Raw genomic sequence first — 25,070 nt, forward strand, 5'->3', positions numbered from 1 at the left:
AGCCTCATGCAGGGGGTCTTTCCCCTTCCTGGGCCCTGCTCTGGGCACCAGGGCTCTTTTAATTTAACGCTGAGTCACACTGCAGGGCTCCAGCTATCTGGCCTAGAGCTGGGGATAACCTGAGCAGCCTCAAGCTGCTCTCGAGGTCAACTCTCTGTGCACTGACCTGCGCACCGTGTGGGGCCTGAGCAGTCTTGAGCTGATCCCAAGGCCGACTCTCATCTGCCTATCCATACACTGTTGAGGCTCAGGTGGGATCCCAATGACGGTCTTCTCTGGAGCTGCTCTCTCCTTGCCATCCCTTGCTGCATCTGCCCAGCATGTCCAGCATGCTGGGCTTTTATTTACACTGGAGGCCTCGCCCTGAAGTCTACTGGACCTGCAAAGCACAGTCCTCAATCAGGTCCAGGGGCTCTTTGCCCCCCCCCCACTCAGAGCAGGGGCAGGGCAAGCCCCTCCCAGCTGTTACCTGATTGGTGGAAATGTTCCACCAATCCAAAGTGTCCTTCTCCAAGTCTGGCTTGCTAGGCAAAAGCGACAAGCCTGCCACATTACTCTAAGTGACAGCTTTGTTTTTCACACAAGGGAACAGATTTCTGAGTAGGGTAAAGAGTAGAGGACAGGAGGCACAAGCCTGAGTGACCAATCTGAAATGCAAGAGAGAGAGAGAGAGGCAAAAAAGAATAGGAATCACTCATCCAGGGACTTCAGGCTTAAGGAAGAATTTATAGAGCAGGCTGATATATTTCCTTGACTCTTGCCACATAGAGACAGCACTGGGCTTGGATGAAAAATGGGTAGTTTATCTTGCTTCTAATGGCTCTGTCTGTAATGTATGGGTTGGTATGTATCAGCTCAGAAAAAGACCAGCTACATATTGGGAGAATGTTTCCAGTCTCTCTGCCTGTCAAGATATATTGGTGAGGTGGGGGGTTTATGTTGGACATGTCTGTCATCATATTTGACTGTATTAGGGGGTGCTGATCTCTGAGATTCCCACAAATGCCCTGCAGATAGCTCCACATTGGGCTTATCTACATGTCACCCTATCGAGACACAGAGATGTGCTACATCGCCATACGACATGCTACAGCAACATACAGCATGCTACAACGACATAGTGGCAAAATCTAACTGTCCATTCCACACACAGTGCAGTAACCACCTGCACTGTGCTTTAGTACTTCTAAAAGGAAGTACTAAAGCATGGTGCTGTAGCAACGTCTCCATACAGCAACATGTAGACCCTTTCCCAGAGGTGGCAGCAGGCAAGGGTGCACCCTTCATTCAGTTTAGACTTCCTGTGCACATGTGCTTCTGTTTTGATCTGCAGCACTGCATCACTATCCCAGGCTTAAACTTCATTTCCTCAGTGCTTGGCAGCTATGAGACCTTCCATGATTTTCTTGTGCTGGAGTTAAACATAAAATAGGCACTAAACTGAGACCATTATATTCACTGCCCTTGTGACCCAAACTAGATTTGGCATGACTTCCCAGAAGGGAAAGGCTAATACAAAGAAATAATAAAAACAGTTCTTCATATATCTCCCCTGTGCATGCAGGAAAACAAGGTCCCCAAGAGAATGCAAAGGCAAGTGCAGAAGCAGAGATCCAGGAAGAGCACTGTGTGTACCAAGAGATGACGCCAAAGGAAACAGCTGACATGCTAAAACTGATGGAAGAGTATGAGCCAATTGTGAACAATGCTGCAGCATTTGCAGAGCAGCTCAGCAGTGATCTTCAAGTGCTGGATGAGGTGAGCAGCAAGATGATTGAGAACATGTGGAAATCAGCAGGGTATCTCTGTGGACAGTACTGACTCTTTAACTGAATCAAGACACAAAAGGTTCCCTGGGTAAATGTGATATCTTTTGTTAGACTAACTAAATAGTTGGAAAAAAATGTTCTTTACAAGCTTTCAGGCACAAACACACTTATTCAGGCATAGGGAGAGTTTGCTTGTGTTTTGTGCACTCTCCTGGGTAGAATAGAAGCCAATATGCAAAATTAATTGAATCAAAGCATTTGAACTAAGGTGTAGAAGTAATTTTTGTGGGATGTGGCTATTTAGGATTACAAGTACCATTACCTCCTGTCACATGACAGGTATCAGCATTCAGTGGCTTCTGTCACTATCTTCAACCTCATTTTTCATGACTGGGTGTTTCCCAATCCTAGATAAATGACCAGTGAGGCAGCCCCATAAAGCTCCTGACTAGGTCCTTGATTTCTTGGGCCTATTTGGAAGAGATGGAGGAGGAGCTAGGATTGCTGCAGTACTGCCAGCTGGTAGCCTGCACCTGGGGTGTCTCTCTGTTGTGCTCCCATTGTTCCAAGGGAGGAGAGCAAAGTACAGGAACTAGCTCAGCTGCAGGCTATTGGCACAAGGAGAGCAGAAGATTAGGGGTCTTTTTCTGAACATGTACATACTCTCAAGGACATTGGCAGCCCTTAGCAGACTGATGGCTGAAAAGAAAATGCTGGGAGCACAGGAGTCCACACAGTAGCAGCAGGAACCAGGTGAGGGACTTGAAAAGGGAAGCTCAGCAGGTAGAGAGGATGAGAGGAGAAACAATGGAAAACTGACTCCGAGTAGTAAAGCAAAAGAGACATGGTTTCCCTTGACTTAGATGAAGGAGATAAAATATGTTTTGGAGGCTTTAAGACTTTATTTTTACTACTAAAAAGGTGATTTGTTGCCTTGGGGTGAGGAACGTGCTGAGGACAACCCATAGTAAGGACAAATCTCTCTGGTTCTACAATAAATGGAACTAGGGGAGATCAAAGTCAGCCAGGTCTGGTGTTGATCTTGCTTAGTTTACCCTGTAGTCAGATGAAAGTGTCTTGTCCCCCTTGTATTTTAACCTCAGGCTGGTTACAGTCATTAGTTACCCTGAGGTAAACAATGTAAACATGAGGCATAGAGTGGGGCGTTGGTGGGGATGAGCCAATACAGAAGATGGAATTGAATAGTGAAGCAGTGGGATGAGACAGCAATGGAGTGATTGATGTATCAGAGACTGATCTGACAGGAGCTTGTGAAGAGGAGAATAGGGGAGAGGATGGTCCCTTATTAGAGAAAAGCAGCAAAGAAAGAAAAGGGTAGAGAAAAGGGGTTAGAGAATGAGAGGAGAAAGAAAGGGCAGAAGCAACAGCAACAGAAGAAATGAACGGAAAGAAAGGGCATACATTACTGGTAGACTAATCAGTTTTATTGCATGTATTTATATTCCCATATTTTATCATGTTTCTCTGGAAGACATCCTATTAATGGGAATGTTAGAAGGAAAGTGTTCAGATGACTGTTTTGAGCATTTATGTTACACTAATATTTCTGGTACATTGGATTTTATAGTTAAATAACTGAAGTGAGAAAAGAGAGAGGAAATAACCTACAATTTACCAGAATCCACAAAATCCTAACTCTGTCATGCTTTGTTCCTTTATACCTGCCTCTGTCCCCAGCTAGGGTTTCTATGTTGCTCTCTACTTCGGAGGCTATTAGTTGTCAGCTCTGGCAAGCAAAAATCCTGAGGGTTGTTTCTGACTGCAACTGACTTCTTGCTTGTTCTTGGGCAAGACACATAACTACTCTGTAACTCACTTTTTCCATCTATAAAAGACTTTGCAGGGATTAGCAAAACATCTCTGTTGAGTTCTTTATCATGAAAGGTGCTACAGAAGGCATTATTGTAAGGAAGTTTCCCAATCACAAGCCCTGGTTCTCATGGTGGACTTCAATCAACCTGACATCTGCTGGGAAGATAATGCAACAGGGCACAGGCAATCCAGGAAGGTTTTGGAGAGTGTGAGGGACAACTTCGTGGTGCAAGTGCTGGAGCAGCCAACTAGGGGCCATGCTCTTGATTTGCTGCTCACAAACAGGCATGAATTGGTGGGGTATGTAGTATAGTGGATGGCAACTTAGGCAACAGTGACCACAAGATGATTGAGGTCAAGATCCTGAGGAAAGGAAGGATGGAGAGCAGCAGAGTAAGGATCCTGGACTTCATAAAAGCAGACTTTGACTTACTCAGGGAACTCATGGGGAGGATCCCCTGGGAATCCAGTCTGAGGGGCAGAGGAGTCCAGAAACACTGGATGTACTTTAAAGAAGCCTTACTGAGAGTGCAGGAACAAACCATCCCAGTGTGCAGGAAGACTAGCAAGTATGGCAGAAGACCACCTTGACTTAGGAGGGACCCCTTTAGTAAACTAAATCACAAAAAGGAAGCTTATAAAAAGTGGAAACTTAGACAAATAACTAGGGAAGAGTATAAAAGCATTGCTTAGGCATGCAAGGAGGACGTCAGGATGAGCGACTCGTGCCCCTGGCAGCTGTGGGGGGGGCACGGCGGTGGCCAGAGCATGGTGGTGGTGGAAACAGCGGGAGCAGACACCGCTGGCATTGTGCCGCTGGCGGTGGCAGAGGTGGGGTGGTGAGTGGCAACTGCCTACAGGTGCCGCTGAGTGTCGGTGACACCTTTTTGTAGGGCGTGCACCGCCACATTCAGGGAGTGCACGTGCACCCACCACACGTCACCCCTGGATGTCAGGAAGACCAAAGTGCAATTGAAGTTGCAGCTGTTAAGGGATGTGAAGGGTAAGAAGAAGGATTTCTACAAGTATGTTGATAGCAAGAGGAGGATCAGGAAAAACGTTGTCCCTTACTGAATGGGAGAGGCAACCTTGTGAGAGAGGAGGCAGAAAAGGCTGAAGTACTCAATGCCTTTTTCGCCTCAGTCTTCACAGGCAAGGTCAGCTCCCAGACTAGCACACCGAGCAGCACAATTTGTGGAGTGAGCAGCCTCCAGTGGTGAAAGAACCAGTTAGGGACTATTTAGAAAAGCTGAACGTGTACGAGTCCATGGGGCCAGATGGAATGCACCCAAGGGTGCTGAGGGAGTTAGGTGATGAGATTGCAGAGCCACTGGCCATAATCTCTGAAAACTCATGGCTATGAAGAGAGGTCCCAGATGATTGGAGAAAGGCAACTGCAGTGTCCATATTTAAGAAAGGGAAAAAGGAGGATCCAGGGAACTACATACCAGTCAGCTTCACCTCAGTCCCTGGAAAAATCATGGATCACATCCTCAAGGAATCCATTTCTAAGCACTTGGAGAAAGTGATTAGGAGCAGTCAGCATGGATTCACCCAGGGCAAGTCATGCCTGAACTACCTGATTGCCTTCGATGATGAGATGACTGGCTCTGTGGATACGGGGAAGACCGGTGGATGTGATGTACCTTGATTTAAGCAAGGCTTTTGATACAGTCTCCCACAACAGTCTCACAGGCAAGCTAAGGAAATATGGGCTGGATGAATGGACTGTAAGGTGGATAGAAAACTGGCTGGAGCATCAGGCTCAGAGGATAGTAATCAATGGTTTGATGTCTAGTTGGCAGCCAGTATCAAGTGGAGTGTCCCAGGAGTTGGTCCTGGGGGTGGTTTAGTTCAATGGCCTCATCAACAACCTGGAAGATGGCACAGAGTGCACCCTCAGCAAGTTTGCAGATGACACCAAACTAGGGATAGTAGTAGATATGCTGGAGGGTAGGGCTAGGATTCAGAGTGACCTAGACAATTGGAGTATCGGGCCAAAAGAAATCTCATGAGGTTCAATAAGGACAAGTGCAAAGCCCTGCACTTAGGACAGAATAATCCCATGCCCCAGTACAGGCTGGGGGCTGACTGGCTGGGCAGCAGCTCTGCAGAAAAGGACCTGGGGCTTACAGTGAGCTGAATATAAGCCAACAGTGTGCCCTGGTTGCAAAGAAGGCTAACAGCATACTGGGCTGCTTTGGTAGGGGTGTTGCCAGAAGGTTCAGGGAAGTGATTATTTCCCACTATTCAGCACTGGCGAGGCCACATCTGTAATACTGTGTTCAGTTTTGGGGCTCCCACTACAGAAAGGATGTGGATAAATTGGAGAAAGTCCAGCAGAGAGCAACAAAAATGGTTCAGGGTCTGAGGAACATGACTTATGAGAAGATGAGGGAATGGGAGTTATTTAGTTTGGAGAAGAGAAGACTGAGAGGGGATTTAATAGCAGCCTTCAACTACCTGAAGGGAGGTTTGAAAGATTATGTTCTCAGTGGTGGCAGATGACAGAACAAGGAGCAGCAGTCTCAAGTTGCAGCAAGGGCAGTTTAGGCTAGATATTAGGAAAACGTTTCTCACTAGGAGGGTAGTAAAACACTGGAACTGGTTACTCAGAGAGGTTGTGGTTTTTATAACCTTTCATCCTTGGAGGTTTTCAAGACCTGGCTAGACAAAGCTTTTCCTGAGATGATCTACTTTTCTATGATTCTATGATTCTAATGAATACCTATGATGTTATTCACACTGCTTAGTAAATGAGGCAAAGTTTATATTTATTAATCAATCATATCAAGTATTGTTAAAATTATTCTGAAAAACTATGGTATGCTTATACATGTATATTTACAACAACAAGAATACTTCTTCTTTAGCACCTTTTTATTAAGGGTTATTAAAGCAGTTTACCAATATTAGCAAAATGGTGATAAAGCTTCAGTGTGAGCAAACTGATGGCCGCTCTATTTGGAAAGCCTGGAGCTCTCAATCTTACACTGATACCTTAGTTCATGCTCAGATTCCCCATGTGTTCTTAAATCCACAGGCATTTCTGAAATGTCTCAAGCACTAAAGTTATTATCATTACCTGAGCAATAATTCTCCAGAGAGCTGTCCCTGCTAGCAGTTCCCGTGCCAGTTTGATTGGTGCCACTTTGCTAAAGGCAAAGTCGCATGGGTCTGAAAATCCCTAATAAAATCAGAAAGCACAGCAGTGACAGGTTTGCTGGAGTTTTATGGCTATAATGTAGTAGCATTTAATGAAAAGCAAAAATTCAGTTGAAACCTTGTGGAGCATGGCCTGGAGTTACTTCAGTGAGGCTGGAAATCCAAGACTCAAAGGCATCTGAGTAGCAATAGGAAACTATGCCAGCTTGTTTCCTGGCAAGTCACAAACACTGATCTTTCCCCAGAAACAAGTTGTGCTCAGAGCAAAGAGTACAATTTTATTTAGCTTAGTTGCTGTGGTTCTGTGAGATAAGGGCCTGCAGGGATCCACAAACAGCACCAGAACACACTTGTTTCCTTCTGAGTTTTGTTGGGGCAGTAAGCAGGAAGTCAGCCATGTCTGTCACTGACTACATTGAGTTTCTTATGGAAAAGATTGCCAGCTTCTTCTCTTGGTAAATAGATTCCATTAGAGTTTAAGTAGTTAATATTAGGCCAAGGTTGCAGGTCTTTGTTTCTCTAAGGTTTTCCTGAATCTTCCTTGTTCCTTGGTCTCTGAGTGTGTTTTGAAGTTAAACTCACCAAAATTTAATCCCTGGGTCTCCTAAAATAGCACCATGCTTGTGATGGGTGAGTATGCTCAGTGGCTTTCCTGGCTCAGAAAAGGGCACAGTCCCAATCCAGGGCTGCTGAATGGAGTTCCACCCATGTCTTTACACAACATCATGCTTTGGATTTAGTCTCTGGACCAGATGATTAGTTCAGGGGAGAAGCCTTCCTTCATATTCCAGCTAGCAGCTCAGCAGTGCAGATGCGGCCAAATGAATCCCATCATTCATACAGTTTCTATGATTTAGTATTCAACATATCTTCAACCATACTCCTTGCCTTGCATCTCTGGTTCCTGGAATTGCAAAGTGATTTCCCATCCATGTATTAGATAAGCCCTGGATGGCTTATCTTCCAATCAGACAGATTAAAGTGCATTCAATCCAGTATAGCTACAGGGGAACATCTATGTGTCCTTTATTCCATTATTCCCTAGACTTAGCCCCTTAGATCTAAAATTACTTGCTCAGTCTATAGAGTGGCAAGTAGTGCAGGAAGTGCTTGTTGGAGAAATATTACTCAACTGGTTCTTGGAAATGATCTTCTGTATGAATTCATGCAGCTTCCCAGAGTCTTACCAGAATGCCTTGATTTGGTGGAAGGAATGGAGTGCAACTGGGGTATGGCTGTATTGCCATAAGGAGACACACAGGGTATTTTTGCAGTTTGTGGTACCTGGGGCATGGCTGTCATCCTTGGATCTCTTAAATGCATTTTAACAACCGTTGCAGCAACAAGACACTGACTGCCTTTATTCCTCTGCTTTACCTGTGGCATGTCAGGTGTCTTTGGACATGATGCCTTGTAACTGTACAACAGAGATGATTGTGTAGTTTTAGGAAAAGATTAGACAAGGACTTGTATGGGACGGTTGGAATAGGAATGAACCTGTTTTAAGCAGGGGATTGGACTAGATGACCTCCAGAGGTCCCATCCATCCCTGCTTTTCTATGATTTTGTGAAAGTGGCTACACTTTTACAGAAAATCCTGAATTGATGCCCCAAAATACACACTCAAACTAACAGTGTAAGACTAGATTGTAGTTTCAAACAGCCACCCTTATGCTATAAGTAATCAGGTAATCATAAGTTATCACAGTAAACAACAACATCTACCTCTCAATATACCACTACATGTAGATGACACCAAGCTGGGGGGAGTAGTAGATATGCTGGAAGGTAGGGCTAGGATTCAGAGAGATCTCAGCAAACTGGAGGATTGGACCAAAAGAAATCTCATGAGGTTCAATAAGGACAAGTGCAAAGTCCTGCACTTGGGACAGAACAATCTCATGTACTGGTACAGGCTGGGGACTGACTGGCTAAGCAGCAGGTCTGCAGAAAAGGAGCTGGGAGTTACAGTGGGCAAATAAGTTGCATATGAGCCAACAGTGGGCCCTTGTTGCAAAGAAGGCTAACAGCATACTGGGCTGCATTGGTAGGTGTATTGCCTGCAGATCCAGGGAAGTGATTATTCCCCTCTATTCAGCACTGATGAGGCCACATCTGGCGTACTGTCCCCTAATTTTCTATGATTCTAAGAAATGAGTTTGGTAGGTATCTAGGTGTTCAGTTCAGTGAACCATGGTTAGTTTGGTATATTATGGTCTTTTTACTCCAGGGGGGAATTTTTTTCCACTGTATAATTATTGTATACACTCTGGCACTGTATAATTATTTTGCAAACTTGTTTTGCTTCACTAGAAAGCCAGGCTTGATTTGGGTTTACAGAATTTCTGTTTTCTCCCCTGCAATGCATTACCCTTTCAGAACTGTACCTGCAATTTACTGAAGGGCACAGATGTTTCTGTTGTTACTGTGTTTTACTTAATAAAAAAGCCATCAGCTCATTTAAATATTAACAAAGAAAAGCTCATTTAAATGCTTCATGAATACAGAGAAAAGTAATAGACCAGAAACCTCAGACCTCCCAAGCCTGTGTCTATTGATAATCTTATTTGATATCCTATGTGATGCTTAAACCTGCATATAATGCAATTAACATTTTGGAAGTAGTTAATCTCTAATGGAACTTGTCAGTGATGATTAACAAGCAATTATAGCTCTATGGTGCATCAAAACAAAAGTTTTAGACCTCCCTAGGCAACCAAGGTTTTCTCTGTGCGTGTGTGTGCACACGTGCGCACGCGCTTGCTTCACACATGATTTAACTGTTCATTTATTCCACCATCAGAAATCAGAATAGCTCAGCATGGTAACAAATGGGAAACAATCAGCATGGCTGCATTGGCTCAGAGTTTATACTCTTGGGACAGACAATCTTGTGATGATATAGAGAACTATGAATCCAGACAAGATGGAGGTGATGGTGGTATAGACACGTCTGCAGTTTTGGGATGCTCTTCTGGATGCTCTGCTGCACCTGAATCTTCAAGTGGCAGCTGTGCCTTTCACCAATTCCATCTGGTGAGAAGGCTGTGGCTGTCTTTTTCAGACTGTGATCTGGCCACCATAATCCATGCCTTCTTAACCTCAAGGCTAGACTGCTGCAATGCACTACGCAGGGTGCCCTTGAAAACCATTGGGAAGTTCCAGCTGGTGCAGAATGCGGCAGCCCACCTTCTGATGGGGTTGGGTCACCAGGAGCACATAACTCTAGGCCTCCAGCATCTACAGTAGCTCCCAGCAACTGTCTGGGCACAATTGAAGGAGCTAGTTTTGATCTATAAAGCCCTAAACAGCCTGGGTCCTACATACCTATTGCTTTTACACCCTTTCATGATCCCTAAGGTCACCCAAGACCAACCTCTTATGAGTTCCATCAGTATGCCAAGTCTGCCTGATGAAAATATATGGGAAATCATTCTTAGCAGTTGCTCCTCAGCTATGAAGTGCCTTCTTTCTTTTGAGGCTCACCAGAGCCTGAGCCTGGACATCTTTCAGAAGCACAGCAAGGCTTTGATTTAGGCAGACATTTAGCAACCAAGGCTAAGCTGAAATTTGATTTAGTGGGTTTGTTTTATTTTGTTATTTTATGTATTTCAGTTGCCTTGTGAAATTTTTCTGTTTCTCTTGCTGTAAACGGCTTTTGTTGGGAAGGGTGGCATATAAATCACATATATAAATAATATATAACTGTGGGCAAATCTGTCTGTGGGGAGTGGAGCTGGTTAGAAATTTTCCATTAAGATAATTCTGGTTTATCAAACCTGAAATGTATCATTTGAAACATTTCAGGGTTGATGAACTGGCACTGAATCCAAGGCAGGACCCTGTCAAATCCTGCCAGGATTCCTGGTACCTCTGCCCCAGGGCTGCAGAGGAACCCCAACATTATGGGCTAGCATTCAGATCTGAGGCTTCAATCATGCTCATGCAGAGAGAATTTAAGTTAGCTATCTGTAAAAATAATACATTGACTTTCTGTGTGTGACTCTTGAGGAGCCCTGTAATTGTAACAGCCTGTTCAGTGTCTGAAGGAGCTCTGCTCCCTCTTGTGTGGCAGAAATCTGTGGTTTTGATGCTGAAGTCTCTTGTTCATTCCTAGCTAATGATCATAGTGTCCTTATGGATGGGACTACGGTGCACTGCATAAACCAAGTACTGCTTCTTTCATTACACTGGCATTATGTTTCACTACACCTCTCTGCTCCTCTTGTTCATAGACCAACCTCCGGGCCATCATCTCATCCGAGAGGCAGGTCATGCTGCTGATGAATTCCATTGATGAGGCCCTGGTAGAGGTTGCCAAAGTGGAGGAGACCTTGCAGATACATGACAAACTGCTAGGGAGTCTGAAGCAGCAGATGGATCACATCCAGCAGGAGAACTTCTTGTTGCACAGGATTGAGTCCAACCAGGAGAAGCTGATGGGCGAGATCCTCTTCCTCACAGTATGTGGAGTCATGGGGGGACTGACCAAGTCACACTGAGGTGGAAAGATTGTCATCTCTCTGCACTGGACTTCCAGCCCAGCTGGCGTAAAAATGAAGGGTCCAAGGCAGTTGTTAAAATGCTGGGGTAGTCTGTATGCAGAAGTGGTGTCATGCCCGGAAATATATTCCCTGAGCGTAGAGTATGTTTGACTTGTAAATGTTTATCTGTGTCCTGCTGCTGAACAGGGGGCAGCAAGGAGCACAGAAAGGTGCGTGAAGTTACAACCATGGGTCATGACACAGATAGTAAATGTTCTTCTTGGGCATATCAACATTAACAGCATTAACCTTTTCATTGCCTAAAAACATGTGGTTCAATTACCATGGATCAGAGTCATATTGGTGTTACTATGTTTGCCTGAAAGTCCTCTGATTGCTCACCATCACTGTCCAAAATTGTGTTATTTCCTTTCCTACAAATTAGAGTGTCAGTCACTTAGACATGAGAGAACTCTCACTTGGTTTCCTCACTGCTGTTAGTGCTCATGGAGCCTGCACTGTGTAACAATCCTGGGGATACCAGCTTTGGGGTAGGAAGCTTAGCTTTATTTTATGTTTGTACTTTACAGAGCATTAACTCCCGACTGTGCAATAATAACAGATAGAAACAATATGGTGACTTGGAAATCCTGCTGCTACTAGCCAGGATCACATGTGGGTTGTGCTTTGTTTTTCTTTGCTGAATTTCATTTTTGAAGGGAAAATGGTAGCATGGTGCAACTGACTGAAAATGTGAGCTGGCAATTTAATGTAGCATTATGCACTTAAAATACCATTGGTGCCCAACCAAGCTCCACTAGCCCCCATCCATATGGGACACCAGATGGGGAGGTGAGTTGAGGGAGGTAGCATATTTTAAATCATGCTCTTCATTTTTCTTAGAGTAACCTGGACCTTAATGAGGAGCACTGCCAGGTCCTGCGCCAGGGGGACCTCTCTAGCCCCAGAAAAGTCAAGGCTTGCATTGAGGCAGTGGAAGCATTGTCCAGCTGCATGAATGTTCAGATACAGCCTGGTGAGTAGCAGTGAGAAACTCACAGCTTCTGTTTTTCCATTAACAGCACCAATGGAATGGTTTAGACAAGGATGATCCTGTCTTGAACTGAGGGTTGGAGTAGCTGATCTCTTGAGGCACCTTCCTGCTCTAATTTTCTATGATTCTATGATTTATATTTGCCACCTGCATTGCGCACACATTGTAGCATGTACCACCCCATAAGGTTCTCCTTCACACCAGGGCCTTTTGGAGGTAGCATTTCCCAAGATTAACTCAAAGGCTCCATCAACAGCCCTCTGTGCTAACTGAGGTAAAGCAGCAAAACAGAAGTAACCTGTGAATTCTGGCAATTAGCCATTAGTAAAGTTCAGGAAGGACTGAGGAGTCTATGATCCTAGAGGCATTCTTCAAGATGTTTAACCTTCTTCTTCCTCAGTTTTTTAGATGTAAACCTGGGTACAGAGCATGAAACCCTTACATCTTGACTTAAGCTTGTTGCTTCATTTGATCAAGCTTTTCTCCCTTGCACCCATCTCAAATATCATTCAGTCACAGAAGGCTTGTTCACTTTCATTATCCAATGGGAGCAATGTGGATGCTGTTCTTCTGCTTAATGTGATACTTACTAGGAAACACAAACCCCAAAACTTTTCTATCCACTCCAGATTTGAATTCTACCTTGTTATTACCATAGGCCATAATAGAGAAGTAGGGCTGGATGAATTCCCTAAGTCATCTAGTCCAATCCCCTGCCTGAGGCAGGATCATCCCTAGCTGAACCATCCTATACAAATCCATAATCTAACCTCTTAGTAAAACTACAGTCAACCCTGACTGTGGTCAACCCTAACCTGAGACCCCAGGTAAAAGACCGCACCCCTCACTACATAAGATGGTGTCTCTTTTGCCATTTCTAGTGTGGTATACTCTTTTCCAGAGTGGTGCTATCCTCAGGACTCAGGGTGTGAACTGCTGCTGCTTGTGCTTCTCCTCCTCCTCCTCCTTCTATACCACATTTGACCATTTTGTTACACATTCTTGTACTCATTTACTGTACTTTGTGAGATCTTTCATTGTACATGCGCCTTCAAGCAGCAGACATTGCAGCAGGTGTTGCATAGTCTGAGGCTCTGTACTTCAGCCAAAGATAGTTGAACCAATGGTATCACCCCACTTCTTTATTAGTTCCTTGGAGCATCCAACTCCAGTACCTGAGCGGTTGAGACGTCACCTTTGCCGTGGTTCATCAGCCCCTGGTGGCAAGCAGTCAGCTTCTGGAATGTCCATTTTTTTTCTGTCAGGTATTTTCTTCAGCCTCTTGTTCTACATCTGTAGTCATGTCTCCTTGGGCATGGCATCAAGAGGTTGGGTGCTATTGAGGAAGATCCTGCATGACTTCAGATGTTTGTGTGCTGCAGAATGGTTGTACATCTTCAGTGTGTGAGATCCTCTTTGCTAAGAAAGCAATGTCCCTGGAGTGGTACATATCTATAAAACTCTCTCTCCCTTTGACATGCTTAAAGGTACAGGAGAAAACTTGTTATCTGGGGAAGCAAATTACATGCAAAAACACCCTTTTGGTGACATGCTGGTGGTTAACTTACCAAGGTATTCAAGATCAGCAGCAGCCAGACCTCTGAGGGATCAGGAAAGTAAACGTAGCCGCCTCTGCATTTTTGTGGAAAAAAAAGAATCGGTACAAATGGACTATATTCCTATATATAGGTCATAGAATTACATAGCTAATGGCCAGACTGCTTGTTGTCTGCAGGGGTAGGAGAAACTCTTGTAAACACTTCCTGCCTGCCTTAGTCCCTCTGGCCTGGTGCAGTGACCAGCCCCTTCAGTATTAATATCTGCACAGGCATGGGTTAAACTTTTGTTCTCCTTTCCCCACATGACTGGGAGGAGAGAAAAGCCAGGGTTATCTCTATTCTGGCCACTAAACTGCTCTGTGCTTAAGGAAAAAATTTAGCAGAATGTTGCACGTAGAAACTACAGACCATTGAGTTAGCCTAGTATGTTTATCTGAATGTGGGAGCATCACTGTCTTCTTTTAACATGCAGATCCCATGGGCCTCATTTCAAAATCACATGTGCAGTATGATGTGCCTAACTTAGTCATGAAAGCACATTGATGACATTCAAAAATTGAACACATTAATATGAAAATGAGAAACTAGACACATAAGTTCATACTTATTTTTTAAACTTGAGCCCTACATTTATTCCTTGGGTATTGCAATGCTTATTTTGCTTCTCTTGTCTTTGGATCATGGTGTTTCTTTAAGAGAGTATGCTGTTGAGAGCTGTCATATTTGCTACCTTGCTGATTGATGTGTGTCTTTGTGCTTGGCACTAGTCTTTTGTTGCGGTTGCTTTCTCTTGTCTTTCAAGGTTACCGGAAGCTGCAAGCTGTAGCTGAGCAGTTGATCATGTTTGAAACACTGAAGCAGAACTTTGAAAACAGTTTCATCAGCCATATTACTAGCATCTTTGAACAGCAGGTAGGTTAACTTATTGTAAACATGGAAAGTAACCAATATTCTGGCAACATGGTATTGGTAGTATAATTGCTGCCCTATTGTAGCATGGAAAAAGTCAAAAGAACCTGCTTCCAGTCCATGCCATCTATACACACACACAAACAAGCCTACTTTTCATTGGTTTGTTCCCCAGGTACCATTGCACACCTGGTGTTAATCTGGAAAGCAGACTTCCCATACCAGCATCTTTTGCCACAGTCAAGTTAAAAAGTGTAGGCCTAAAAGGCATGTTTAAAATTATTACTATTTCCTCCTTTTTATATTAAACATGTAAGTTTTGTTTATCCCATAGGACCCTACATTTACTAGAAAACTGCTGAAATGATATCAAAGAGGAAAGGGACTGAAATATACAGAAATGAAGACAAAAAGGATTTTACCTTAATAGTTTTGGTTAATAATTGTTTACCTCCCATGCCTAATGAACAGCTGGGAGAAAGAATGTCTTGTTAGACAGTTAGAACTGTCATGACCCAAAGGTCTGATTTTTTGTGTGTGCTTCGGCACTAGAATTATCCCCGTGGGATTACAGCTTCATTGCACGGTGGAGTTTTGCTGCACAGAGAACCCGCGTGCAAGGGAGAGAGTTCCCGCCACTTTGCAGCTGTCTTTGCAGGGTGCATTTTCTTTGCAGCACAGAAATGCAAGGTGCAAAGGGTTCCCGCTCTTCAAATGCAAATTTGTTTCCCGCTATTGGCTAGTTCTAAATTATTCCCATGTGGCGGCTAGCGATTGGCCTGCTAGCCGTATAAGAGGCTTGAGCGGTTTCCGCCCAAGCCGAAGAGGACTCCACATCCATCTCGTGGGGACTCTGGGTACACGACAGGGTAACAGAAACCCTGTGTGAGACTCAGAGGAGTTTGGCGGCCTGATCCACCACCCACCTCTTCCCGTCTTCGTGCAGTAACCTTTTGTAAGACATATCTACGAGTTTTGAGGCGCGCTTGTCCTGGACATCCGGAGTTCTGTTTGCATGGAGCCTAGCAAACTCCACGTGATTGTTCATGTTCTTTTTGTTTGTAACCACAACTCAAGCAAGTTTTCCAGCCTGCACTGCGACCATCTCGGTGTAAGTAAACAATCTTAAAATCTACCATTACGCGTCTGTGCCTAATTCTAGCTCGGCGCCCGCCCTCTCCGACCCGGCGTGCCCGGGCTGCCGGCCACAGCCCACGTGCAGCGCGACAAGGGCCACGGGTTCGCACCCGGCCCGCACAAGAACCACAATATTTTTGTACCTTTGCATATGGTTTGAGAGCCCTGATATTACAAAATTAAAAATTAAAGAGGAAAAACAGTTTTGGGAGGGAAGAGAGAGCTTTTTGGCCTTTGCACATGAGGAAAAGAAAGCACAAAATCAAATTTTAAAAGTTCTTTGCAGTTCACCTTTAAACATATAAGTATAATTTGGGAGAGGATGCAGTTAGTTAGAAATTGACAACCCAGAGGATTTTAAAAGCAAACAGACTAGGAGAGTGTAGAAATCAGGTCAAGGGGTTTTTTTCTTTAGACTTTTACTTGAATTCCATTCTAATTAGCACCAAAATACACTGACTGTTTTCTTCTGATTATGCCCTGTGAAAGATTAAAAGTAGTCCTTGACATGTCTGACACTTTGTTGGTGAATACTGTCTGGAATAAACCTGGGCCCTGATTCTTCTTTCTCTCAGATTTTATGCCTCTTTGTCTGTGTTGACTTCAGTGGATTTATTCTGCAGCTGCTGTCAGATGAGCAATTGTCAGGTTCCTGGTCAAATATTGGTGCTTTCATCAAATTAATTCTGATCTGGCTATCTTACTGCAGGAAAAAAAAAACTATCTTAATTAAAGTTATGTCACTGCTCAGTGACCAGTCCCCACTTTCCTTGACTTTTTTGTGACTCATCACACACATATTGTATGCATTTCAGTTTGGAGTGAGTAGTAGTTTATTATTAAAACAGCCTTTGGTTTGCCGATGTAACAGACTGCCAATGTGGGCTCATCAGATTGGCTTGAGATACTTACCCTGGGTCAGAAACAGTGCCGGTGAACTCTGAGCGACCCCAAGGGTGGAGCAGGGGAACCCTGCCCTGTGGAAAAGGAGAAGCCAATGGAAAGAAGGGGTTTTCAATCCCCCCATTTGCATGGAAGGGGGATGCCCGGGGTTGTGGGCCAGCCACCCTGAGCCCTGGTTGGCCGGTTTGCAAGCCAGGGAGGGACTGCCGGAGGGGATAAAAGCAGCAGCTGAATTGGCGTCAGGGTTCTGACAGCGACTCCGGGGAATGATGCAGGAGGGCTAAGAAGAGCTGTGGTGAGCTGACCCAACAGAGGGAGCAGAGAGACCCCTCCAAACAGCCTCGAAGGCCCTGGGAGAAGAAGGCAGCGGCAGTTGGCTGTGCCTCTAGCCCTGCAGGAGACAGGGAGCAGAGAGACCCCTCTGAAGAGCCTCAAAGGCCCTGGGAGAAGAAGGCAGCGGCAGTCGGCCGTGCCTCCAGCCCTGCAGCAGAGAGGGAGCAGCGGCCAGGGCTTGAGGCAGAGAGCTGGTGCCCCAAGGCCCCATCGCAGTGTGCTGGACATGCCAGGCGTCCTGGAGGGTAGAGGTGGCAGTCGACCCTCCACTCCACTACAGAGAAGAAGCAGCAGCCAGGAGCACAAGCAGCATCCTTATCCAGAGCAGGGAGCTGGGCCGGTGAGTTGAGGAAACCCCTTACCTTCCTTGGGGAAGCGGGACAGCAGCAGGCAAGGCATTGGGATCCTGAGGAATAGCAGAGCACCAGGACGAGGGTCCCCAGGAGCTCGGGGCGCAGGCCGGTGCTCGGAGCGGGATTGGCGAGCCGCAAGGTGTGTGGGGTGCCCGGCCAGACATCCGGAGCAAGGATTTAGAGCAAGGACCCCTGGGAGCTGCCTGTGCTGCTGACTCTCTGCCACTGACTGCCCCAGATGGGGACTCAGTCCTGTCCCTTATTCTGCCGCTGATTGTCATTGGATGGAGTACCTGAGCTTTGTGCTTGGGTCATGCTGATTGCTGCAGCAGCCTACTGTTGCTTGTTGCTTGCCTTTTTGGTTGCCACAGGAGGGTCGCCCTTCAGCCTCTTTAGGGTGTTGGGGTTTGATACAATTTGATTGCTGCAGACCAGAAGAGCTTAACCTGTTGCAGTCTGTTGTTTATTGAGAAGCCTGTTGGAGCTGCTGGGAGTGAGCACCTTGCTTCCTTGTGGTAGCATCTCATCAGTGGCTGAAAGCTGCCAGTTACCCTACCTGTGGTTCTTGAGTCAGGGGTTGACTAATGCATTCTGGTTTGTTTTGTGATTCTGGTTATGCCATCTAAGTTCACCTGTAAATAACCTTTCCTATTATTATTGTTTTGTAAATAAAGTGTAAATAGTTAAATCATTTAAGTGTTAGACCTTGTTGGGACCACAGGCTGATCTGTGGGGAGCAGGGGCCAGCTGGAAAGTAGAGATGGCTGGAAGCCCTGCCCCACTCTCACCACACCATCCCTGATATTGGGCAGAGGTGGCAACTATAGGGCTGCCGCCCGGGTTACACCAAAACCCCATTTTATTCCATTCATTTCTTTTTTGGAAATGGTGAGGCCCAATACAACTATAAATTGGGCAGTAATACTCCAGGATCTCTTCCCAAAATATCACCTTAACAGAGCAGAACAGCACCTTTGTGGTAGCTATCCTGAGCCACAGTCTTGCAATCAGAATGGAATAGTTGGGCCTTTGCATCTGGAGAGATTTGTTTGCATGATCTGGGCCAGTGGTGCTCCACATAGCTCCCTAGGGGTCTGAAAAAATGGCAGCAGGGAAGCAGTAGCAGCATTCATTGCTTCTAGAGCAGCGGTAATTCATTTTCCACCCACTCCTCCAATGTCAAATTTCTGGACCCTTAGGGAGCCCCAAGGTCTGGTTGACACGGTCCCATGAGTCAAATCATGTATGCTCCATAGTCAAATTTGGTGTGTGGGGTTGGGTTAGTGCATAAGGTTCCCATGTACCTAGATCTGGTACGTGGATTTGTGCCAGATCACATCCACAGGCCAACCCTATGCACCACTCACCCACGGACTGGTCCCGGGTATGTGGGATCCAGTCCATGGGCCAGCTCTGTGCCACTCCTCTGACCTATGGAGCTTTAGAGGTTGAGCACCATGGATCTAGGTCAGGGGTGGGCAAAATGGTGGATCTGGCCAGCAGCCAGACTCCATTTACCAGCAGCCCCGGCCCACATTGTTCCAGCTGGTTTCCATGGAGATCCCAGAAATGGTGGGGCCATGACAGTGCAGGACCAGGGTTTCCATAGAGACCAGGCCCAGCAGAACTGGCAGGGGAAGCAAGCAGTGGATCACAGCTCTGCGCCAGCTCCAAACCATGTCACTGCTGCAAGATCCCAGCCCTGGCCCTGAAGCAGCTCCCCACTCAGTCACATGCCCTGCCAGTACTGCTACCTCCAGTCTCCATTGAAACCCTGGTCCTACACTGTCATGGCCCTGCTACTCCTGGGGTCTTCATGGAAATCAGTTGCAGCAACATGGTCAGGAGCTGCTGGGAAATGGAGTCGGCTGCGGGTCCAATCTGGTCCATGGGCCAGACTTTGCCTACCCCTGATCCTAGGCCCTTTTAAGTTTAGGCTGATTTTAAATTTAAAAATAATCAACTTTCCTGACTCCCCCTCAGTGATCCTGCATCCTGATATGGCCTGTCAGTTTTGTTTCCCACTGGTGATTGGCCAACATTCCCCACATATTGCTGATGTCTCAGCTTATGGCATGAGGTCGGCTCCATTCCCACATTTTGATGCAATGTGGAGTTCTATATGATGGGCTAGAGGCAGACGTTCAAAAAGCCTGAGCCTGAATTGCTTCAATCTTTGCAGGTTAGTCTAACCTCCTTAGGCTGAATCAGTTTGTAACTGTAAAGACAGTCCCTCTGGACTGAGAAAATGCAGGCACATGCCTGCAGTGCCTCAGGCTAGAAGCTGGAGGGGTGGGGAGGCACCAGAGCAGCTCTCCCTTCCCTTCCACATTGCTGAGCTGAGGTGAGGCATGGCCAGACCCCATCAGGACACTCTGATTAGGGAGCCTCTCCCACCCCCTCTTCCCCTCCCCCCCACCCCCGTCTCCTTGATAACAAAGCATATATCAGCTCTGTTATCAGTATTTAGCATCCCATGAGAAAACAAAGCCTCTCTCATCAGTTCAAGCTCTTCTTAAACAACGTTTTCCAAGGAAGGGAACACTCCAAGAATGAACATTACCAGCTACCTGTTGATTAGCTCCAAAAAGCCCTAAGCAGGCACTGTGTTGTCTGCCTTTGTCCTGTCTGCCTTACACAGACACCTTGCAGCATTAGCTAGCATACCACATGCTGGCTACGGTCCACACTGTGGGAGAGAGGAAAAAGGGATCCCTACAGAGAGTGGGCGAATGGGGCAGGGGTAGCCAGGCAGATGCTGCTGTGCTTGCAGTCTCTGCCAGAGCTCCAGTGAGGGAGCAGAGACCCCAGCCCAACCCAAAGACCATGCCAGGATGCTGGGGGACTCTGATTTAACTTAAACCAGGATGAGGTCTGGGACAGACATTGCATAAACCAGTTTGACCCAAATCAGTTAAGTCTGATACTACATTCAACCAGGTTTATCTCAACCAAGTTTCAGCCATTTTCAAACTGGTTTATGTGCACTGAATGTCTGTTCTGTTACAGGTTTAAATCAGTTTCTGATCACTTAAGCCAGTTTATGTATAATGTCTGTCCCTAGCCAGGGTGTTTTCATTGTTGTTCTTTCTGTTTGCTTCTTATGCTTCTTCAAAACAGATTTCCCAGCAGTTCTGAAGAGATTCGTTTGCAGAGAGCTATCTGTGAATAAGTTTATTTGATTTTTTCCTGTGACTGTTGTTTCAGGGAAATACACAAGTTCCACCTGTAATGCAGCAGACCAACAAGCTAATTTCACCTACACATGAGTCTTACCATGATGAACTGTTACCTTATGTCCCTCTCATGACCTGGCTGAAGAATACTAACCCCATGTTGTTTAGTGATCTACCAAAGGTACAGTCTGGGATTTGAAATAGTGCAACATCAACCATGTTGGCTCACCTGTAAATAGTCTTACGTTACATTCCACTTAAGTGATATATAATTTATAGTTGTATTGAGACTTCCCCACGATGATTTAATCTAATGATAGTGACTAGTAATTGTTATTACTTCATACACATTTAATAGAGATACCTTTTTCTAGTGTTCAGAAATTTTAGTGGTGTTTAACAAGTTGTTAAAAAGGTATGAAATCTAAGTTCTGGTCTTTCAGTGTAGAAATGGCCATATGAAGATGAAATGGAAAAGAAGCAACAAAGAAACAATTACTTATACTCTTATATTTTAGTATTTGGGAGTGTATGTAGGGGGTGGGGTTACAGCTTGTAGCTTTTCTTAATGGGGATGCTACTAACTGTTACAGGTTTCCCTTATGCTAGGCTATTTGAACACTTATAGAAAGTCTTTGCCCAGAAGAATTTTCCCTTAGTAAAACAGAAAGACAGAGGACGTGTTGGTACATCCCCTTTTTACATAGGGCAAACTAAGGAATTGAGAAATTAAGCGGTTAACCCAAAGTCTAACAGGACATATAAAAGTTAGAGCCAGGGACCGAAAACAGATCTGGGTCCCAGTCCTGTGTTTTAAGCATCTCATTGGGATAAAAGAATGTCCACTGAGGTTTTGTACTTGCAATAATAAAAAAAAATTGTGGGTCTCAGTGTCCAGAAGGTGCCAGCACCTTAGCTTTTTACTTCTTATTTGAAAGACAGCACCCCCCTGTACCAAGCTGGTAATATGACAAAGGTGTTGTGTTTAATTATTGACACTGTTCCCTGAACACCCTCTGTTTTCTTTGAAAGTCTCCCATCAAAGCGCTGATCAACTTTGAACTTACCTTAAGAGAGCTGAGCATTCAACTTGGAGGAAAGTATTCCTCATTTGACAGATACTGTCTTTGCTAGTGGGCTTACCCTCCTTGCATAAAACAGGAGCAGACTCTCAACAAGGGAAGATTTGTTTTTGTTTTGTGGACTATGTGGGGTAGGAAGGAAGAGCTCACATCCAGTCCTTTATGCTTTCATCTTGAGGAAGAGTATGTTTACTAAAGCATGATGTAGCAGGCAAAACCTTGGCTGTCCAGCCTCCCTGCTCCCTGAGGACAGTTAGGAATGTTCTCAAAATCTGATGATTTGGTTTCTTCCCTTCCTCAACCTTTTTCCATCAGTTCCAGAGCCCATTGAGGGCAACAGGAGTTTTTTCATTGACTTCAATCAGCTTTGAATTAGAACCTGCATTGGGAGGGAGAGACAGAGGAGAGACTTTTGGGAGTGAGTGAGATGGGGAAGTTGTGCAGAGATAGAGAAACACTCACTGGCACTCCAATTCCTTCTCTGCCCTTCCAGGTCTATGCACGGAGTCTCTGCAGACTATATGAGAGAGAAATCAAAAACTTTTTTGAGATGGCCAGAGTGCTGCTGTTGGGAAGACCAAAAGACAGTAAGTAATTCAGGGAGGACAATGTTTGCTCTGTGAGGCAGAAATGTATTTGTAAAAGACATCACTCCCATCCATTTTTCCCCAAACTCTCTGATTATTGAATTTATATTGCCTGGTCTCTGGGCCAGCATCTCAGCTGGTGTGCAAAGTAGAGCTTTGCTGATTTACACTATTTGGGGTTTGCACAATCCTTTGCTGCACACATTATTCAGTGCTGTTTACTTGTTCTTCAGCTTTGGGGGTGTTATGTGGCTAACCCATTCAGATCCACAGATAATCTTTGCTCTGGAGAACTGAGAAAATATACTGCCAAACAGGCATTCCTGCAGGAATAAGCAAACTAGGGTTGCAGGCCTGTTTGCCTTGGAACCAGTCCATCCCATGGACAGACAGTGCTGGCCAGAATCATTCTGAGCTTGGGGCTTTTCCATTAAATGTTCTAACAAAACCCCTGATCCTGCAGATGCTTAAGCATCTTCATAGCTTTATTCCTGTGATGAGTGAGTGCATTGTCTTTACCACAAAACTGATCAAAAACAGCCCCAATTCCTTGGAGGCACCATAGAGAGAGAGAATAATGTGGAAAAGACTCCAAACAAAATATTAATTTAGATTTTCCTGACAAAAAATAACAGGGGGAGAAGGAATAGCAATTTCCCATGGAACATTTCAGTTTTGTAGAAAACCACATTTTCCAAAGAATCAACATTTGGAGAGGAAATTCCTAGCCAACTTGACGTTGATCTGACTATTCATATGAATAATCAAGGACAGAGTTTTCCCACCTAGTGTACAACTCAGCTGCCCTTTGCATACTGTGTTATAGACTAGGCAGCAAACATCCTAGCCTGGTTTCCTTCAGTTGCAAATGGGGCCAAATGCCAAGAGAAGAGATGCCTGAATCAATGAGTCTTGTGTCATGAGTTGGAAAGGGCATTGGGAAGTTGTTTGCATGGGATTGTTCAATTAGGCCTGCTGATTTCCATGACTGCCAAGACTCTGTTCTGCTTCCCACCGCTGTCAGCAGAGGGAAGAGGTAATATATAAATTACTGTGGTGCGGCTAGAGAAGTCGCCTGCCTGAACCATGCTGCCCTCAGCTATTGGACTTGTTGGTCTCTGTATAGTTTTTAGTCTGCTTCCCAGACGTTGGGAAGCAGAGGAATAAAGAGCAGCCAGGAAACCTTGCTGTGTTTGCAATGTGATGACCCCCAAAGCAACCTCCTTTCAGCTTACATAGGGTTGGTATGGCTACTTCCTATCCTGTACCTCCTATTCAGAATACACTGCATCCCTTGGTCAAGATACATTGCACTTCCTCGCTGGTGGATCACTCCTTGGGGCCGTAGCTATCTGGACTAGGATAGGCCACTTCCCATCCTGTAGCACGATTCTAAACTACAGTGGAGTTGAACTGGCTCCAGAATTCAAACAAGGTCATAGGTTGCTCTAAGCCTGGTAACCTATAGGATTGGTGTGGTTAAGGCAAAGTAGTTTCCTTAGCCAGTTGTCCACAAGGGAGTGGTTAGCATCACATCCAACCACACTTCATTCCTCTGCCTGAGAGACCAGGTATCTATTTCAGCTACATGGACTGGCATCACCTTTGGTATGAGATCAGAGCAGGGCTCATAATCACATGTCTGCATCTGTAGTGAGACACCTTGATTGCCCTGCCATTGCATGTCTAATTCTAGGATTAGGGCATCAGAAATGGCTTCCACTCTCTCAGCTTTTCCTGGGGTCCTCTCCATGTAGTTTCACTGTTATTGGTCACATCTAGCCAGTATTACCATCTGGGCACTCATCTTTCCAATCATAACTCCTTTTCTGGCATATGGATTGGTGGGTGGCAAACACCTTGTTTTGAAGGAGTGTGTACTATAGAAGGTATGCGCCAAACCTTTTCCCTTGAATTTTTCCACCTTTTGAGGAGTAGTGCTTCCTCCAAAAACATTCCAGCTATGTCCTTCTGCTCCGATTTGATCACTTCTGCCTATGGGGATCATTTAGCACCATCTTGTTGCATGTCATGGCTGTAATTGCTGAGAGACAAAACGGTATAAGATGGACCAAAAGTGACACTAGAACCAACAGCATAATTCTCATGGGAGTGGAACACCCACCAGCTCTGCTGGCCAAACATTGGCCTGTTTGCCTGTGTCCCTGTGGTGGGCTCTCCCCACTTCCTGTTCTGATTTTGCTTTCTGGAGGGGGGCAAAAGGGGAGGGGAAGGAGATTTAAAAACAGGGAAAGTGGGATTTCTTCCACAATTTCAAAATTAAAATTTTTGAAAATTGTCAAAATGTTGAAGTTCAAACATTTGTTTGAAAATGAAAAAAAAAGAATGGTCCCAAGAAAAAGAATGAATAGAAATCAGAACTCCATGTTTTTAATTAAAAAAATGTTGAAAAAATGCCAACCAGCTCTGTTTACGTGGAACTGAATATGCCAAACAATGAACCTTGTCTTGCTTATAGAATACAGATGATCATGGGTGATGTGATAAAGGTTTTAAAGCAACATGGTTCATATTCAGTTGAACATGCTTTTTTACCCTCTCTCTCATAGTGCAAGAAGTAAGTAACATTCAAAAGTTCATATGAAAATCTGATCATATGCAATCCCTTTTAGTACACTGTACAGTTATCCTATGGAACTCATTGCCAAAAGACATTGAGGCAAAAAATTGGCAGGTTTCAGGACATTCTGTCTTATTTATGTGGA

The 25,070-nt window shown here is 45.0% G+C and overlaps 1 protein-coding gene across 2 annotated transcripts in view; it reads left to right on the forward strand.

Moving 5' to 3' along the window:
* Positions 1 to 25,070, forward strand: part of LOC102576035 (exocyst complex component 1) — a 70,168-nt gene that overhangs the window by 16,218 nt on the left and 28,880 nt on the right. For both annotated transcript variants that reach the window (XM_014609953.3, XM_059732621.1), the window contains exons 4-9: positions 1,565 to 1,758; positions 11,003 to 11,230; positions 12,155 to 12,287; positions 14,667 to 14,776; positions 20,707 to 20,856; positions 22,251 to 22,344. In XM_014609953.3, the coding sequence (XP_014465439.1) occupies positions 1,565 to 1,758; positions 11,003 to 11,230; positions 12,155 to 12,287; positions 14,667 to 14,776; positions 20,707 to 20,856; positions 22,251 to 22,344 (909 nt within the window). The remainder of the gene's footprint in view (positions 1 to 1,564; positions 1,759 to 11,002; positions 11,231 to 12,154; positions 12,288 to 14,666; positions 14,777 to 20,706; positions 20,857 to 22,250; positions 22,345 to 25,070) is intronic.

This window comes from Alligator mississippiensis, chromosome 8 (assembly GCF_030867095.1).
Source record: "Alligator mississippiensis isolate rAllMis1 chromosome 8, rAllMis1, whole genome shotgun sequence".
NCBI classification, from domain to species: Eukaryota; Metazoa; Chordata; order Crocodylia; family Alligatoridae; genus Alligator; species Alligator mississippiensis.